Source organism: Emys orbicularis, chromosome 4 (assembly GCF_028017835.1).
Source record: "Emys orbicularis isolate rEmyOrb1 chromosome 4, rEmyOrb1.hap1, whole genome shotgun sequence".
Taxonomy (NCBI): domain Eukaryota; kingdom Metazoa; phylum Chordata; order Testudines; family Emydidae; genus Emys; species Emys orbicularis.
This window is the reverse complement of record NC_088686.1, coordinates 29794121-29808074: the sequence shown is the minus strand read 5'-3', so window position 1 is coordinate 29808074 and position 13954 is coordinate 29794121. Positions and strand designations below refer to the sequence as shown.

The 13954-nt window shown below is 41.5% G+C and overlaps 1 protein-coding gene across 2 annotated transcripts; it reads right to left on the bottom strand.

The window, feature by feature from the left end:
- Window positions 1–706: 706 nt before the first annotated feature.
- On the bottom strand, window positions 707–8184 carry LOC135877285 (alpha-1-antitrypsin-like). 2 transcript variants are annotated; one of them, XM_065402694.1, is made up of 4 exons: window positions 7521–8184; window positions 5348–5618; window positions 2928–3075; window positions 707–898 (listed from the first exon to the last, which is right to left on the bottom strand). In XM_065402694.1, the coding sequence occupies exons 1-4, from the start codon at window positions 8182–8184 to the stop codon at window positions 707–709; spliced, it is 1275 nt and encodes a 424-aa protein (XP_065258766.1). The 2 variants fall into 2 exon arrangements, with proteins under 2 accessions (XP_065258766.1, XP_065258767.1); XM_065402695.1 differs by having other exon boundaries at window positions 7530–8184.
- Window positions 8185–13954: the final 5770 nt, after the last annotated feature.

Sequence of the window (13954 nt, the reverse complement as noted above, 5' to 3'; positions counted from 1 at the left end):
ATTGTAAAACATGTTTTCCAGACCTCAGAACATTCTTGAATCTCTTTTTCTGAGCCCTCTCCAGTTTTTCAGTTTCTTTTCTAAAGTGTGGACACCAAAACAGGACACAGTTCCAGAAGTGGTCTCACCGATGACATATTCAGAGGTCATATCACCTCCCTGCTCCTGCTTGATATTCCCCTCCTAACACACCCAAAGATCACATTAGCCATTTTAGTCACAATGGGAGCTCATATTCACTTGGTTATCCATGACCCCCAAAGTCCTTTTCAGAGTCATTGCTTGTCAGAGTACACCTTGTCAGAATGAATTACATTCTTAGCTCTCCAGCTTAGAGGCAAACCACAGGTGGTCTATGGAATTAATTTGTGTAAAGTATTAAAATATGGTTCCCTCAATTGGACGGTTACCTTGTACCTTTTCCAGGATGCGGGTGGGCTTAGCACTTTAAAAAAAATACTTCTTCTAAACCAACGAAGACTTTGGGGTTGGCAACAGTGTAACTCTTTGCACAGATCACTTCCTAGTGGATGACGATATACCAGGCTGTTTGTAGGCAAGGAGTTATCCCATTCCTCCTTTATTTGTTTGGGAATATATGTTAATCACAATTTTTATAAAGTTATGAGTACCAGCAGGTGTACATGAGCACATCAGAATTTACCAGCACTAAGTACAAGGGTATGACATGTACAGCAGTGACTGATTATTTTTCAGTAGGGTTTACAATTTTCCCCAGGAAGAGAAAGCCATCGGTGCTTCGATCAATAATCATAATCAGGAAGGGCCTGTTGAATTGAATGATCGGAGGAAGAGATGTAGGACCCATTTCTACGACAGTGACTGCTGCTGCTTCAGTGCCGTTCTCATGAACATTCAGCAGGGCCTTGTGAACAGCCTGCAAGGAAACGAAGCAAACGTTACAGTCTAAGTACAGAACAGTGGGCAGTGGCTGAAAGTGAACATGCTCACTTTTAAACCAGAGCTCTTTGGAAAATCAGCTGGAAAGACATGGGCCCAATAAGAGCAGGACTGATGGAGCACAATGGAAGAAATGCAGACAGCATTCCCAATGAGTTCATTAGGAGCTTTGTCTGTGTAAGTAAGTATTGCAGGGTTAGGCGCATTAATATTAAAAGACTGAGCTGGAAGAATCAAATCACCACAAAGGGACTCTCCTATTCACTACTCCTCACCACAGAAGAATAGTCTCAGAATCTGAAATAAATGTCTAGTGAAGAATTAGTTTACAGCAGAAAACTGAATCAGATTCAAGAGGAATGATGATCTCAGAGGGAAAGGAACCAGCTAGCTGAGCTCCAGGTATCAATTCACATTTCTAAGTACAAATATTGACTGATTTCTTTGTAAAAAGTTCTGTATTTGGAACTCTCTGTATTGTGCCTAATGTGACCTAAAGTATATTCTTTGCCAATGTTAGTTTAAATTGAAGACTATTATGGGTTATTATATTTTAGTTGTCAGCAGTGGTTAAACTCTTTTCCTGTGTGCACTCATGTGTCTTCGTAGTGTCTGGAAATATTAAAAATTTACCATGGTGTTAGATGTAACGAGTGAACATTATCTGTGATGAGCAAGTTATTGCTTCTTTCTAGGAAAGACCGCTTTTCTCCGGTCTACTTCTGCCTACATTGATGGCACTGGGAGTCTTGCCAGTGACCTCTACAGGAGCAGGATTAGGCCATTTATAGTTATAAAATATACACATTTAAAAACAAATCCTATGCAACTCTGGTGGTGCAAAACAGTCATAAACAGATGATGGATGATTCCACTTGCATAGAGGAATCTCAGGATGGTCTTCCCAGCCTGTGTCATAAGGTGCAATTTTGGGGGATAAGAGGCATGGCTAAGGTTCCTCTATGCCCAGTGATCCCTTGACATTGGAAGGGCCCTTGGGGGCCTCTCAATAGACAGCCTTAATTTAATCAACCATCAGGCTGCTCTAGTTTATGACTAAGGACGTGATTATGTCACCACTGTCAAGGAACCTGTGAGTTTTGCCATTTATTTCAACTTTTCCAGGACCGTGATGACCTTTCATGGTCCCTTGAATTTTAACATTTATATGGACTCTGCTGCCAAGCATTACAGTTTTAGTTCAGTTTGATCTAGTCCTCTTTGAAATGGGGATAGATAAAAGTGAATTAATGAACTGTTAATGTTACAGTCACTGATCAAAGTAAATTTAGCCAATTGTCAATGCCCCGCAGCAGGGTCCACACAAACAGTTGGTTAATTCACTTTGATCAACTGCTTTGGGTTAACAGTTTGTTAGTTTGCTTTGACCTAGGCTAGGTCTACACTACCCGCCTGAATCGGCGGGTAGAAATCGACCTCTCGGGGATCGAATTATCGCGTCTCGTCGGGACGCGACAATCGATCCCCGAATCGACGCTCTTACTGCACCAGCAGAGGTGGGAGTAAGCGCCATTGACGGGAAGCCGCGGAGGTCGATTTTGCCACCGTCCTTACAGTGGGGTAAGTCGGCTGCGATACGTCGAATTCAGCTACGCTATTCGCGTAGCTGAATTTGCGTATCTTAAATCGACCCCCGCCTGTAGTGAGGACGTAGCCCTAGTCCCATTTCAAGGAGGAGTAGATCAAAGTGAACTAACAAACTGTTATTGTGCATCAGCAGGGTCCACACTGTTGCTGTGACCATAGGGCAAAATTATCTTTTTTTTTTTACTATGACTGTGCTGTGAATTATGCATAATTTAACTGTGACAAAATTGTATCCATATTTATGACCTATCTACCAGCCCCATAGTTATGGGTGTTTAAAGATAGCATCATGATGACCATATGCCAAGCTGTACTGAACATAGCTTAGACACTGCCCAGGGTGAGGGTGATTAGGTGCAGACAAATCCATTTAGTACCACCTCTGTTTACAAACTTACTTTTGAAACCTTCAGCTTGGAATTCTCAGTGATTCCAGACAGATCGGCATTGTCCTCGAATACATCAGTCACACCCAATCTCTTTAATATCTCTTTGACATCATAGGAGCCCGAAATAGAAAATTTTGGAATGTACAGTTCTATTCTTCTGTTGAAGGCAATACAAGATGATGATAAAATATTGCATTCAGATAACACTGTGGAGTACCTGCTAGATAGTGATGCCTGAAATAGTTCTTGGGCATGCCAAGAAGTCCACTTGGATTTTTTGCATTCTTTTGGGAGCAAATCCAGTCCCCAGCTCTCTGGCTGTAGAGAAACCCTTGTCAACACAACTGGCACCGTTTTTCTGTGATGTATGAAGCTGAATTGGGAGGGCCATGTAGGGATGTGATGCCTCTATATAGTAAGCAACCCCGTTCAGTGCAAATTCCCTTCGGGTTCCTCCTGAGGTACAGCATCTGGGATGGAAGGATTTGCCACTGCATGGATTCTCCTATTTCTCACCCTGGGGGGGGGGCACCCAAGAGCTTACTGAGCTTGCATCTGAAAGGTGTTTTTATGGAGCAGCTCTGCAGCTATTCTACAACCCAATGGGGGAGAAGGGGAATGTTCTAACCACCTGCCCCCTTCCTATCTGCTCAGCCACTAGACCTGTTACACAGACTGATACTAGTCTCTGGTTTCCCCTCTTTGGAATAGTACACGAGGATCGTGTAGCTCTTGAAGAGATGAGCCTTCTCATAATCCCTCTGTTCTTTTGGGCAGTGAGGAACACTTGAGAAACTTCTCCTTCCTTTCCAAAACATCCTTTTGGTTCCATAAGGCTGCGTCAATACCTTTATTCAACAGACTACTACCGTTCATGGCAATGAATCAAAGAAGTTGGAGATGGAAAACACCCATTTTGGCCATCTTGTCTATTCCCCCTGCCCTGCTCCCTGACAATGCAGGTTTCTGCCTAACAATATGCATTTGAGTTCTTTATCCTGTCCAGTTCTGTCCTTAGGGAGACCCTTCCACATTAAGTAATGTTTTATGATATTTGGATTACATTTTCCTTTTGCTTGATTTCACTCCTAATTATTTTCCTTTGCTTACCACTCCTAATTATGGCCTATTACTTGCTGCTGCAGGCACTGAATCAATGGCAGAAATCCCATTGATTTTAATAATGCAGGACCAGATCCTGTATCACTAAGCAATTCCTGTCTCTGCTTGATGTTTGCACCCTCCAAATAATTGCATGCCAGGTTTGCAAAATGCTATTTCTCTGCTTGCCCAGAGCAATGAAATTTGGGGTGTGCAAGTAAAATGTCAACATCAGCATCATGATAAATGGTGAACAAGTAGAATTTGTATCTGGTCCAATAAATTCCCATGGGTATTTACAATGCTGTCATCCACAAGTTCTATCAGCCTTAGTCATCATTTGGCTACATTGTGCACATTTATACATTTCCTCTTAAAATTCATCTCTCCAATCCCTGTTTATTTTTTCTGACTTCTCTGATTTCCCAAGACTCATTGACATATTTCTGGTATTAAGATGCTGAGGACTGAATTATGTTTCACTGTACGTGCAATCTCAGCAGTGCCCTGTAGCACCTGGAATCTCTGCATATGCAGCCCAATATTACATTGGTTTACTTTTGCTGTCACCTCACATTGCAAATTCATTTCTTTCTGCTCTCACCTACATTGTCTTCAGCAATACTGATCTCCAGCTACCTCCCTTCCTTTGAATGTCTGTATCTTGGATTATTTTTTCCTGCTGCATTAGCTTACATTTTTCCAGATCAAGTTTTTGTGTGGAATATTCTGCTGAACTCTAGGCAGATGTTATATCAACATTCCCTGGGCCTGATTCTGCTCTCACTTCAGTGAGAATCAGGAATAACTCACTGAAATCAGTGGAGTGACACCAGTGTAAAATTGGTGTGAGATCAGAATTAGGCCTACCCTGTTTTTTATCTTGTCATTTGATACAAAAGCATGAGTCCCATCCAAGGTGTCAAAATGTTTTACAAATATCAGTGAGTTAAGTCTTACAATGGCAGGTAAATGTCATCATCCACCTTTTTAAGGATGGCGTAATTGTGGCAGTGTAAAGGTAAGGGCTCAAGAATAAGTAGAAAGTCTCTGGCAGAAATGGGAATAGCCCCTAGATCTCCTGACTCTCAGTCCTGTCCCTTAACCACAAGACCATTCTGATTCCTACTGCAGTTCCTACTTGTTGAAAGTAAAAAGCATCACAGCTTTATTTTTGTTTAGTTCTTTATGGCCATTGCATCACTGAAACCTCCAATGAGTCAATATAGTGGTACCCAAGGAACTGTGGCACCTAGTTTAATTTTGTCTACAATTTGGATTCTATTCTATATTTACAGTAAAACATCAAAGCAGAAAATAAGAGTTACCTTTGTTTAAGTGATTTTACCCATTTAGACACAGTTTCTATCAACAGAGCATTCTCCACTTGCTTCATTTTTCCTTCATCAGGCAGGATAAATAATGCTGTAGCATTTCCATTGTAAGGTATTTCCACCACCTGACAAGACAACTCCTTGTCATGGTGACTGTTATAACCTCCATCTCGGGTCATCATATTTACTTTAACTGATGTTTTCTCATCCACAAAAAAGTCTGCTTCGTGGGTGAGCGAATCACTGAAAGGATGTTCCCAGTAGGCTGTGAAAGAATGCAATTGACTACAGTGTGAAAGAGGATTTATTAGTATAAACCACACTAAATCAAGTATAATAAACCTACATTTATAGATTCAAGGGAACTCAAAGCCAATTTTCCTAAGGGGATTTTTTGTTTCCCATCATGTTAGTAAGACTCTTTCAATAGTATAACGGGCATCTCTAATGTGTTGAGACTTTGTATTGGCTGTTAAAAGTCCTGATGAAAACCATGAAATGAAATTAAGTAATCCCGTTTTTTTCTTTTAAACTGTATTTTTGAGGCAGTTCCACATGAGGCTGCTTTCTGACAATTTACAGGGAATTAATTAATTAAGTTTTTTTCCATGAGTTTTAAACTTTTAGAGCTAGATTCACAAGGGGAATTTAGGTGCTGCAATGCATCATTATTTAGGTTCTTGAAGAGAAAAAGGGAGAATATTTTTCCTTTGGTGGCATAAGTGTCTCCATAAATAGAGCAGCTGTTAACGTGATTTCTCTCTTGTGATTTCTAGAACAAGTAGTTTTGCACTAAATCTCACAAATTAAATACAAAATTCTTTGCATTTCTATAGCTCAAAGGCTCTGAAAGAGCTATAAAAATATTAAGGAACTAAGCTTCAGAATACCCCTGCGAAGGAGGCATTACTATCACCACAGTACAGATGGAGAAACCAAGATACAGTGAGCTTATGTGACATGCCCAAGGTTGCACACTGAGTCTGTGACAGAGGTGGAATCAGAACTCATGTTTTAGCCATAGCACCATCCTTTCCCTCCACTATACCTTATTGGGTGGAGGGATAGCTCAGTGGTTTGAGCATTGGCCTGCTAAACTTAGGGTTGTGAGTTCAATCCTTGTATGGGCCAATTAGAGATTGGGGGCAAAAATCTATCTAGGGATTGGTTCTGCTTTGAGAAGGGGGTTGGACTAGATGACTTCCTGAGGTCCCTTCCAACCCTGATATTCTATGATCAGGGCAATGCCTGAGACCCCCAGTCAAGTCTGGTCTTGCATAGATGATAATGGTTACACTGTTTTCTAATTTACTTGTAAATCATTATCATGACTCAATCATTGCTACATTGAGAACAGAATCGCCCCACCCTTGATAGGATTAACTAAAATACCAGTTTTTTTACACAACTTTAACAAGATTTAGGCGGTAGTTACTGTTCAGCTGAATACCATTCCGTTTCAACAGGTTGATTTTCAGGCCTTAAAATCACCTTTTCATGTGTTCTGTATACCATTTGCTCAACATATCTGACAAATCACTGTGTAAAGTTGTTTATCAAATACACATTCAATTTGGATTCCAGATACTGCAAGATTTTAAAGAAAATGTCCCTACTCTTTGCAAAGAATGGACAGGTGCTGTTTTCTCTCCTTATATAATAGCACAGGAAGTCACCGTAATCCGATAGATGTACAGCCACCATCTCCTATCAGAATGAGAATATGTGCATGTGATAACAATTCACAGAGACTTAGCCATCAATTTTTCTGCATATTTCATATTGAATCATGAAATGAATGGCAGAACAAATTTTTCAAACATGAAAACATAAAGCCAGTCACAACTGACCTGGTCTTCGATATCCTGAGCACTGTAGCCCCCATTGACTTCAAAGAGATTCTGGTAGTTCTAATAATGTCACCACTTACATCATAATTAGGCACCTAAATGTAAGGGGCCTAATTTCAGACACCAAGTTTTGACATTTTTTCATATAATCCTCCTGGAAAAGTTTTCCAGACATAATTATTTTCAATGTAGTTGATCTCATAGGCCTAACTACCTGTTAAATAAATTTTAAAATGATTGGGGATTTTGTGTTTTGTTTCAGATTACAAATCAGACACTGAAAGTTTATATTGGCAATAAGTAGCCATTGGTATAACATGTCTCACCTTTAAAGTAAACATAGTTGACAAGAACCATTACAGTGAGTGGATCAAGACCCTGGACCAAGTTGGCAATTTTCCCATGGGTTTTCTTCTCTATATAATCATTGATCTGTTTCTCAGCCTCTGGAGAATTCTGGAAATTACTATGAAAAGCTTCTGCTTCATACAAGCTTTTGACGTCTTCCAAAAACTTCTGTAGCAATATCAGCTTCTCATCAACAAAAAGGGCATTTCCCAGATTCAGCTGGACTTCACTGTCAGGACGGTTTAGCCAGTGAATGAGATCACGAAAACCTTCATGTATCTCCTTCTCCTTAATCTCTGTCAGGTTAAAGGCGAGTCCTTCCAGAATCTGAGTCAGGGTGGTTGATTTAGCACCTAGAGCCACCATGGCTAAAGCAGTGGAGATGCTCAAAGGAGAGAAGAAAATATTCTTGTCAACTGCATCTGATGTAACCTGCTTGTAGAATCTAAATGCAAAGTCAGCATTGCTGGGAGTTATTTTGGAACAAGCCGGTGTTTTGCTTTTAGGATTTCCTTCAACACTGGGATGATGTTCCTGGGGCTTTGCATCATCATGGTGGTCAGGGTCATGATTACAATGGACAACAGCAAGAAGTCCAACAAGTAACAAACACACATAGAGAGTTGGCTTCATTTTCCTTTGGAACAACGCTATGAAGAAAGAATGAAAGTCATTATATCTATGGAACAGTGTAATGAAAATTGTTCTTCTTTTTCCATGTAAAAGTAGACCTAGTGATTATTTTCCAGATATTAGTGTTTCCTGTTGTCCCACTACTGATGCATTTGGAGAGACTCCTTCCCCTTGGTTTCCTTGCAATTCTCAGATATTTCTCCCCATGTCCCTTCAAGTCAGTAAGCCTTCAAGAAACTGAAGACTTATGGAAAGGAAAGGGGATTGGACTTATTAGACAATCAGATGTGAGACAGCTATGTCCATCTTTGGAGTCAGAGAAAGAGAACAAGTGGGGGTAGACAGGATTTTTTTATCTGAATCTGAATAGAGTGGACAGAGAGGGACCACATTTGGAACAGTTTATTTCCTCTGAAACAGTTCACCCACCCCTGTCTTTAAGAACCATCATGTTTATTAGTATTAATAGGTTTGTAAAAAGGTGCATATCAAACGATGCTTGTCTTTCTATAACAGCACAGCTATATCAAAACCTTTTCCAATGATTCTATAACAATAGAATATGACATATGAAGCAAACAGTTACAGCTCCTTGGCCCAGATATGGGTTAGAGTAGCCCAGCTGCTCCTCTATCTCAAACCAGTGTCACATTGGAATAGTGGAGATCCATAACCCCAGCAACTGGATCTGCATAAACAACAGAATTTATTTATTTGTTTATTTATTTTTTTGCTTCACTGGCAATTCAAACCCAAAATGATTTATTTTTTTTATTTTTTTTATTTTTTTTATTTTCAGCATGTCAAAATTGTAAAAAATGGCTCCCGGTCAAAAGGGTCTGGTTTGATTTTGAGCATTTTAAATATTTTAATAATAAAATTAAAGTAAATTTTGAAACAAAGCTGTTGTAAACTGAAAAATCTAATTGTTTTGCTTAGAAAACATTGAAACAAAATGTTTTGATTTTTTTTCTCATTTCCTTTTTTTTCTGACTGAAACAGGGAGGCAAAACTGCCATGAATTCTCAATGTTTTTTCTCAAGCACCTGATCTGCAAACCAAAGCACCAAACCAAAGTAGCTCTGGGCATACGCAGCAGTCTCACACAGACTCTTTGAAATGTTTTTGAAAACAGGCCCACAACTTCCTAGGTTTCTTTCAAGGGGCAAAAAAGGCCCCAGTTCTAAAATTCACAGGCACTAGCTGCAAAGACCTATCCACCTGACTGAGTCTATAGGGCCACATCTACCATGCAAGCACACAAACTGGTAACTAGTACTGGGGAGCTCTGTGGGAAGAATGGTGGAGGAATGCTCCCCCACAGGGGCAGAGTCACTCCACGGCCACTCTCACAGCTCAGAGGTTGAAGCAGTTATGCCTTCCCACCCCTGAACCTCAGTACCCTGATCAGTTATCCAAGATGAACTCCAAGATGTACAAGGAGAATAACTCATGGCTGTGCCCCTCTTTGGGCTTCAGAACGTGCTTTATCTGTGCAGCAAGATCCTTCCCAAACCTCCCTCCCCAGTCTGGGGTGGCTTGCCTGACAGAGAGCCCTAGCAGGGACCAGTTTCAGCCTGACTCAGCCTGTATGATTTTACAGGGCTAGCAGTTTACAGGAAAAAAACATTCCTTGTAAACTGAGCACATTTGATCTGGAGCCAGTGCCCGCCTAAACATGCAGCCCTACAATGTCTTTTTACAGTCACTATTCAGAGTACAGCCACACTTTAGGGACTGCATTGAACTATTCTTCAACATTTGCCATTAAATAGTGTTTGACTCTTAGTCAAAGCACAACCTCACAAGGGTATCAATTTCTGCTGTTCCTCTGAGTGACTGCATAAGACAGGCCAAGCTACAGAGCAGATTGTTCTCTATGGCCATTACAGAATCACCCACAGGAAAATGAAATGATCCTATAAACTAAACTCCTTATAACATGAACTCACTGTCTTTAAGGAAAAATGAATACAATACTTACAGTATATTCAGAAGGACCCAGCTGTGTCTATCTGATCTGCACTGCTCCTTGCTCCATTATTTATACTGCTGAACAGCATTAAGCACCTTGCCCTCTTGTTAAATATTACATAGATCAAAGTAAAATGATCAATGAGGTCAGACAAAATGCTGATGAAGCTAGTTTTTCTGGACATCTAGGTTCATGGACCCACCATCTATGCACGTAGAGCAGATTAAAGCCAAGGGTCATGCAGTCCAGCTAGAGGGTAGTTGTGGTTATGATGTTTCTATGCGCCTGTAAGCCTCCCTGTGCAAACACACGTTGGAGGCAAGTACCACAGAATGAACTTACAAAGCACATTCTCCATAAAGCTCATTACTGTGTTTAAACCTTAACCACCAGACTACTGGCTATTCTGCAGTTTCACTTCTTTCTTTCCCTACAATGACATATAGGTATGTTTCTTTACTAGTCTCCCCTTTGTATCTTTTCATCAGGTGTCTTCCAATGGGTGTTAATCTTGACAAACATTTTTTTGTATTTATACCACTGCACAAGGGCAAAACCATACTCTCTGCTGTACGAGTGACAGAGCACAGGAAGTTTGACCAATTTACACTGCATACCTCTTTGGAGTGTGTGTTTGTCTGTTTAATTGCAGAGTGCTGCTGGCAAGGGGAGGAGATGAGACAGCTCTATTCGTGCCACTTCAAGGCATCAGTGAGATTAACATTTATTGGATGAGCTCCTCATCATTTCTCCGACCCTCTTAAACTAGATAAAAGGGCCAGAATGGCCTAACAGAGCTCTAAACTCCTGTTTCCGGTGGGGATGAATTCTTCTGGTGCAGGCATACCAGAAAACAGCCTTAACGTTGTCTTCTAAGAACTCCCTCTCAAGCCTCATCTCTAGAGGGCATTGCCAAGGCCTGGGCTGAGGTTTGGAGGAGTCTGTTGGGGTGAGACCTCAGCAGTGTAGAGATTCCAAGCTGCCTGGGGATAGGGTGCTGTGAGATAGGCCATCAGGGCTGTACATTGGAGGCAGTTCCACCAACTGAATATCCTAGAATTGCGAGGATACAAGGGTGAATTGAAGCCACCATAGACCCTCCACCCCTGGGCTGATTTCTTTGCATGTGCTTCTCAGATGTGTTAGTTAAATATCCTCACAGGTTACCTTATGGACAATACAAAACTTGCCAGAGTGTTTTAGCTATACAAGAATGCATAAGGAAATGTACCCTGAGTAGGGCTGGCTAGAAAACAATAATTCTGTGTTGCGCAAAAAAAAAAAAAAAAAAAAAAAGTTGAGGTTTTTACATTTGTTTTTGTTCATGCAGAACAAAAATTAGATATTTTTAAAAATTTCACAAAAAGCAAACGCCCTAGAATAGCCACCAGCCCAGGGTACTTACCACAGATGGATTGGAACAGGAACTTCAACTTTCACCCACAAAAGCTTATTCTCCAATACTTCTGTTAGTCTATACGGTGCCACAGGACCCTTTGTCGCTTTTTACAGATCCAGACTAACACGGCTACCCCTCTGATACTTGAACTTAAACTTGGCTCTCCCATATTCCAAGCAAGTACCCTAATCACTGGTCTAGGTTGCGATGTGCTGCTCTCATCATACTGTGACTAGAAATTCCATCCTGAAACTGAGAAATCTTGATGAAAATGCCTAACTCCATATATTTTTGCAAAACATTTTGGCTTTGAAGGAAATGGCATTTTTAACCAGCTCTAACTTTGAGTATGATAAAAGGGTATGAGTGAGATGCTGCCCTTTATACTGAATACACACGATTATTTGCTGAATGCTTGCCAAAAAAGTACATAAACCTAATAACCCCACCTCCTTAATGCTAACTTCACCCTTTCCTCATTTACATAGATGATAAAAATACCTCCTGTGGAAAAACAATATTGTTAATAATCACATGGTAAAGCTGCATTAGAGTGTGAGTTATAGGACATTGGGTGCACTATGTTGCAAGTGGAAGGGATTTTCGTGTGCAGGCTAGGACTCTGGTAGTAGGACTGGTTATTGTGATAATATGCACAGTATGACAAATACCATTTCCTTACCAGGCCTTTCCCGTGGTTGTTAGGGATTGGGTAATTGAGTTTTCCATTACACAAGTCTAATTTCTAAGCCAACAAAGCTTTTTGGAGGCAGGAATAACAGATTTCTTGCTCCAATTTGTTTTTTGACAGGGGAAGAAATATCAAACTGTTTGTAGGGTAAAAATTGCCACGCTCTTATTTTATTTGTTTGGGATGACATGTTAATTACAGTTCAATTATAATTGCTAGTATCTAGTGGTCTGAACATGCACAAAATCATGGGAGTTCACACACCACTTAGTAGAAGCACTGCAACATGTATAACAATGCATACATTCTTGTTTTTCAGCAGGGTTCATGATTTTCTCCTTGAGGAGAATGTTGTGGGTGGTCTGATCAACAATCATCAGGCAGGGTCTGTTGAATGTAATGGTAGGAGGCGAGCCTCTAATGTTATTTCCATGGGCGTGGCTGCTGCAGGCTCAGTGCCATTCTCATGAGCATTCAGCGGGGCCTTATGAAGGGCCTGCAAGGAAGTAAGCCAACTATTACAGTCGGAGGATAGATCAGGGAGCAGCAGCTCAAGATTAACTTGCCCAGGCGCATCAATGAGAGATGGCAGGGGCACCCCCTCCCCAACTCCCTCCCTACAACCACTCCAACTCTGAGCCGAAGGGGTAGATGTAGCCTCCTGATCCAATGGGTGCACTGTACTAAACTGCAGAGGGGGCATTGACCCGCTGGGGCAGTAACCTCTGCCCCAGCGCTGCAACCCTACTCCTGGCCCAGTGCGGAGGAGAGGTGGTGGGGGGTGAGCTGGAGAACAAACCTCCCATATCACCCCACCCCCCGCAGCAGCAGTTGTTGTGCTGCAGGGCTGGGCCCACCTCCCTGCTCCAGATGTTATGACCATCCTGGGTCAGACCATCTAGCCCAGTATCCTGTCTTCTGACAGTGGCCAGTGCTAGATGCTTCAGAGGGAATACACAAAACTGTAAATCATTGAATGATCCATCCCCTGTCATCCATAGGGTTGCCAACTTTATACTCGCACAAAACTGAACACCCTTGCTCCGCCCCCTGTCCTGCCCCTCCTCTGAGGCCCCGCCCCTGCTCACTCCATCCCCCCCACCCTCTGTCACTTGCTCTCCCAATCCCTCACTCACTTGGTCATTTTCACTGGGCTGGCTCAGGGGGTTGGAGTGCGGGAGGGGGTGAGGACTCCAGCTGGGGGTGCGGGCTCTGTACAGATGAGGCTGTACATTCCACTTTTGGTGATTTCTGAGTGCTTAACTATCTGTATATCTCTCAATCATATCATTGTCATAGCTGAGAGCTTGATCATTGCCTTAATTTTGGTTTTGGCATTTAAAACAAGCTTCCAAAATCAGTATACAGAAAAGTGCTGTTGTCTATAGATGCTACAAGGTAAATCAGACGTGACTGAAATAATCCCATAACACAAATAATATGAATTCAAAGTCTCCCATGACAACTTACTTCCTATACATTCAAACAAGTCCACTCCCAGCTTCTGGCAGTCAGAGGCTAGGGACACCCAGAGCATGGAGCTGCATCACTGACCATCTTGGCTAATAGCCATTGATGGACCTATCCTCCATGAATTTATCTAGTTCCTTTATGAACCCTGTTATAGTCTTGGCCTTCACAACATCCGCTGGCAAAGAGTTACACAGGTTGACTGTGCATTGTGTGAAGAAATACTTGGTTTTGT

Excerpts from the sequence above, each read along its gene's own strand:
- LOC135877285 (XM_065402694.1), bottom strand. The coding sequence starts at position 8,184 with ATGAAGCCAACTCTCTATGTGTGTTTGTTACTTGTTGGACTTCTTGCT. Across the intron at positions 5,619-7,520 it reads TTACTTTAAAGGTGAGACAT|CCTACTGGGAACATCCTTTC; the intron begins GTTATACCAATG and ends ATTCTTTCACAG. Across the intron at positions 899-2,927 it reads CCAAGCTGAAGGTTTCAAAA|GCTGTTCACAAGGCCCTGCT; the intron begins GTAAGTTTGTAA and ends GTTTCCTTGCAG.